The 5,333-nt window shown below is 34.3% G+C and overlaps 1 protein-coding gene across 1 annotated transcript; it reads right to left on the bottom strand.

The window, feature by feature from the left end:
- Positions 1 to 559: 559 nt before the first annotated feature.
- LOC133337810 (uncharacterized) lies at positions 560 to 5,326 on the bottom strand (the record flags this gene model as incomplete). Its single annotated transcript, XM_061546014.1, has 4 exons — positions 560 to 1,852; positions 1,913 to 2,236; positions 2,533 to 2,731; positions 5,256 to 5,326. Coding segments are annotated over 4 exons (1,887 nt in total), but the record flags the coding sequence as incomplete, so codon positions are not given.
- Between the last annotated feature and the right edge of the window lie 7 nt (positions 5,327 to 5,333).

Genomic DNA, 5,333 nt, shown 5'->3' with positions numbered 1-5,333 from the left:
GCATATACCTTGAACCCAATAATAATGTTGAAAACGTAAACACACAAGTATAGGGGAGTTTAAATCAAAATTGACGATAAATTATCCTTAAAGGCTTTGTATTACATGAATGAATTAAATAAATAAATATTCGATTCTTACACGACCTAAGTATGTGAGGAATTTGTGTGTGTAGAATGAATTGAGTGATCAGATTTGACAGTTGTGTTACTGAGTATTTGCAATTCTTACAAGGAAAAATTTACTCAGTAAGAATTTTGTTGTACCATCAGCTGATTGATTTTATCAGCTGTTTTGTTATGTATTGTAAACAAACAAAATCTCTGCAAATTCTTACTTAGTAAATATTACTGGGAAAGTAAACGGACAAACCTACAAAGAAAACCCGTTTCCACGACAGAGGGATCTACGATCCGAAACAACACGAGTCTTTTTGGGCCAACGGGCAATAGGGCTGCCACAACAACAAAAAAGCAATAAATATTTTATTTAAATAGATTAAACGATTTTTATTTTTTCTCTTCAGCAAAGTTATTTTATAGAGTACAAAAAATACACACTAATTTAATTGTGGTTCCTTGCGGCGATGTGTCTTCATATGATGATATACACCCAAACGATTTTTAAACATTTTACCACAAAGTTCACATGGATGTTTAAGCTCTGTTTCATGTGTCAGTATGTGGGCCTTCAGTGTACTCTTTGTCTTATATCCCTTACCGCATATTTTACATATACGATTACGTTCTCCCTTATGTATATCCATATGATTATTCAGCTCATCCTTCGAATAGAATTGCCTTGGGCATATGGTACAACTGTGACAATATAACTTTTTATGACGTCTGGTGTGTAGCAGCAGGGCATTGCTGTGACGAAATGATGCACCACAAATTTCACAACAATATGGTTTAACACCCGTGTGGATGCGCATATGTAAACGCAAATCAGCATCTCGTATAAATCGTTTACCACATTCCTTACATTCGACCGGTAAATCGTCCATATGTCTGCGACAATGCTGCATATAAGGTTCCACACTGCCATAGGGTTTGCCACATATCTTACATGGTATAGTTTCGTCTTGGCCCTGATGACCGTTAAGATGCATTCTAAATCTTAACGCATGTACAATTCTTTTATTACACGTTGGACATTCAAACGGTGGCACATGATCACGCAGATAATCCATGCAATCATAATATTCGGATATTTGTTCGGGATCGGCATTTTTCATTTCCAAACGCTTCTGTTTGCCATAAAACATGTTGATGTCATTAATATATCGCTTCAATTCAATGATGTCCGTCTGCAGATTCAGCTTAGTTTGTATGACTTCTTGCATTTGTTGTAGGGCCTCATCACGTTTGTTGTTGCACACATACTCCACTAAATCGCTATCCCATAAGTATGGAAATTGTTTGTAGATTTCAAGCATTTGTAGAATTTGTGATTTCTTTAGAGTGTGTGTACCCAGTTGATTGATGCTGGCATTAACAGTGGACGATGGCAAAAAGCTTAAATATTCGACAAACCATTCTGGCGGAGTCTTATTGCCCGTACTGGCATACAGGCCTGCAATTCTATGTTTCGCACGTAAATATGTAATAATATCACGTATTTGATCCAATGTTAATTTTACTTTAATTTTACTGTGAAGTTCTGTGGATATTTCTTCAAGGTAATCAATTCTTTGTTGTTTGGAAAGTTGTGTGTACATTCCAATTTCCCAGAGATTTTTCTTATTTTTGAATACCTCGATAAATGCTCTGACATTTGGTTTGGAGGTGAAAAAATCACGTACGAATTTATAGCCTCTGGAGGTGTTATATTTGACTTTGAATTTATTTTTCTGAAACCAAAAAATGAAATATTTTTTTAGGAAATTTGGCATAAATAAATTATAAATTACCCTATTTTTGTTGACCGATTCATTTGAATCCTGTTGACTATCGTCGTCGATTTGTAATGTATCCTCACTATTACTATAATTGCTATGCTCATCATCATCATTATCAATCTGATAATCGTCATCTTCATCTTCTGGAATTTCATTATTTTCATCTAACTCATCATATTCGGTTTCAGGTTTTTGAAATTCAGCCTCAATTTCCTCTTCAATCTCTTTTGTATCCTCAAGATAGATCTCTGTTTGATTGTATGCAGCATTTTCCTCTTCAAGTCCGAAATCATTATCACATTCAATAATGTAATGTTCTCCGAAATTCAAGGATGCCTATAAAATAGATTAAAAAAAATTCACTATTTAATTCGAGTTCTTAATGGGCAATTATGTACAAAGGGAAACAAATTACGCCACTGTATTAATATTGCAATAATAAATGAACTGAATAATTCTAAAATTATTCAAATAAAATTGGCTTGAAATTGGACACTGAATACTACTTTATCATCTTTTGATGTGTTAATGTTGAAAATGTTTACTACGGAGAAAGATCTCATCACCCACCACCAACACACCCTATATACAAACAAGCACTTAGACATTGTTTGCACGAGGTCTTGTAATACCTGATCTTCATCGATGTACTCCACGATTTCCTTTTCTTTTTTAATTTCCTTTTTTACAGACTGCTCTTTCTTGACAACTTCTTGTTTAATTGTTGCATCGAGTCCATCTTCATCCACATCCGATTCCTGGCTATCACTGTAATGCCGCTGCCAATGCGGAATGAATCGTTGCAAGTCACAATAATATTTATCACAATCACTGCATTTCAATATAAATTGTTCTTTGTCATCGATGGAAGGTGATAAGAGGATTTCTCCACATTTGATGTAGTCATCGTAGTCCCGCATTTCGATGGATGTGTTTATAAACGTCCCCTTTTTTTGTAATATTAAGTTCAGACCGATGCAATTTGTGTTGTTAAATTTCTTCGTGGACAATAACAAGGGTTGTGTAGATCGACTTTCGGCAATTCGCATTTAAACGTGATAGTGTGTGCATCGTTTATTATTTTGTAGGGTATGTTCAGTGAATGCTATGCTAGACAAATGTATTTAACAGTGTTGTCGACTCGAAATATATGGTTTGTTCCCGTACTGCAAGAACCTACTACTTTTTCCGAATTTTCCTTTACGATATTAGGTTCGTTCGTTTACTCAATAATTTGTACGAATTTGTACAAATTATTACAAAATGTTGTTCGTTTACCCAGAAGTCCAGTAAAAGAGAGTGAATTGAGAGAGCAGATTTGACAGTTGTGTTACTGAGTATTTGCAAATTCTTACAAGGAAAATTTACTCAGTAAGAATTTTCTTGCACCGTCAGCTGATATTTAATCAGCTGTTTTGCTATATTTTGTAAACAAACAACAAAATTGTCCTCAACAAAATTGATTGTTTTGTGAATTTTATATTGATTTTGTATTATTAAACATTAAAATTGATGAAGAAAACGCAAGTATTGGTAAACAACATACATTTTCCGCTTGTTATCCATTTTTCTAATAAAAATGCTGTTTTTTAGTTTGCGCCAATTTGTTTGTTGTTTAAATCAGCTGTGTCGAAACAATCTTTTTACTGGATGTTGTTCGTTTACTTTTTGCAGTTTTCTCTCTTGAGAAGGAAAAAATCGTATTTACTCTCTGCAAATTCTTACTGAGTAAATATTACTGGGAAAGTAAACGAACGAACCTATTGTATTGTAAATCTAGTAGATTCATGCAGTACGGGAACAGTCCAATATATGAATTAAATCTCCATGTAAAACTGAGAGATATATCCAAATCCATAAATGTATTCAAAAACTTAATAAACGTATATATTTTAAGAAGTAGACATAGATAACGAATAATAGATTCTTGCAGGTTCTGGATCAAGTCTTATCTAGTAGAAAATATGAACACTGGGTGGTAATAATTACTCAAATATCAGGGAATTTAGGTTTGGGGATGTGCAGTCACTAACTGTGACAGCAGGTCTCGGAGACCGTCTGGTCCATTGTGATCATCCAAGAAAGATATGGTCAGATCTGTAGGGGGGAAAGGGTATCGAGATCGAGAAGGAAATAAGAGGAGATAGATACTAAATAGTGTCGATGATTGTAGAAATTTTGGACAGAAAACATATTACATGCTATGGTTGCACTTTCCAGACCACTTTAGGTTCCTGATGATGCTGTAGATAAAAGCAGGTTGCATTGTTGACACGGTGGAAAGTGTAAACTCATTAATCCGCCTGACTATCCACAAAGATAGTCACCAGTTTAACGATCTCTACATCCAGACTTTTTATCAATTCTGCTGTCTTCCAAATCGCGAAAAATTTAGCTTGGAAAACACTACAGTTGTTATCCACATTGTAGGTAAGAGCAAGGCCTAGCCTTTCAAAAAGATGTTTACATTTATTGGCAATGGATTTGCCTTTGCCAAGGTCAATTAATAAAGTATCCAGGGAGACCACCATTAAAATCCATCCATTGCTGTGAATTGACTTCCGTTATGAAAATGTAAACAAAGTCCAGATGAAGGCCTATAAATAAGGTTTCCCAGGGAGATCTACTGGATATCAGCTGTCTCTTAAGTCTGCTGTCAAAATCCATTATTGTGAATTGATTTCTATAATGAAAACGTACACAGAAGCAAAATTTTTGACATTAGACTTGAGAAAAACAGCTGAGTTGGCTAGCTGGGTTGGCTTATTAATAGATCTTGGTCCAAATCAAGGCCTATTAATAAGGTAACCAGGGAGACCAGCTGGATAACAGCTGATTCTCAAGTTTGTTGTCAAAATCCATTATTGTGAATAGACTTTCATTATGAACGTAAAGGAAGTAAAATTTTGACACCAGCATGGCATTGGACGTTAGACTTGGGAAAAAACAGCTGATTCTACCTTGCTGAGATACCTTATTAATAGAATTTGCATCTGACTTATGCTTGCTGGAAGAACTTATTAATAGATCTTGACAAAGTCCAAATTTATGACATTAGACTTGGGAAAAAACATCTGACTTACGTTTGCCTTTTAATAGATATTGCGGCAGATCTTATATGGTACTTGATTGGGGCTTTAGAAAATATTGATTCAGTCGAATAAAGTTTTTTTTTTTTTTTGTAGAATTATATTTTGTATCTGTATATGAAGAGGATTTTTTCACAAGTGCTCTTCGAAATAAACGTAAACTTATTTCATTTAGCTTGTTTGGACAAGACACAACAAAAACATATAATTTTTATTACAAAATTTTATAAAACAAAGACAAAAATCTCCCCCATTAATTCGTTTGCGGTTCCTTGCGACGATGTGTTTTCATATGATGATATATACCCAAACGATTTTTAAACAATTTACCACAAAGTTCACAG

This window comes from Musca vetustissima, unplaced genomic scaffold, assembly GCF_032173495.1.
Source record: "Musca vetustissima isolate MV318-11 ecotype Yass unplaced genomic scaffold, APGP_CSIRO_Mvet_v1 utg14451, whole genome shotgun sequence".
Classification (NCBI taxonomy): domain Eukaryota; kingdom Metazoa; phylum Arthropoda; class Insecta; order Diptera; family Muscidae; genus Musca; species Musca vetustissima.
The sequence above is the reverse complement of the archived record's forward strand: the minus strand, read 5'-3'. Positions and strand labels throughout refer to the sequence as shown.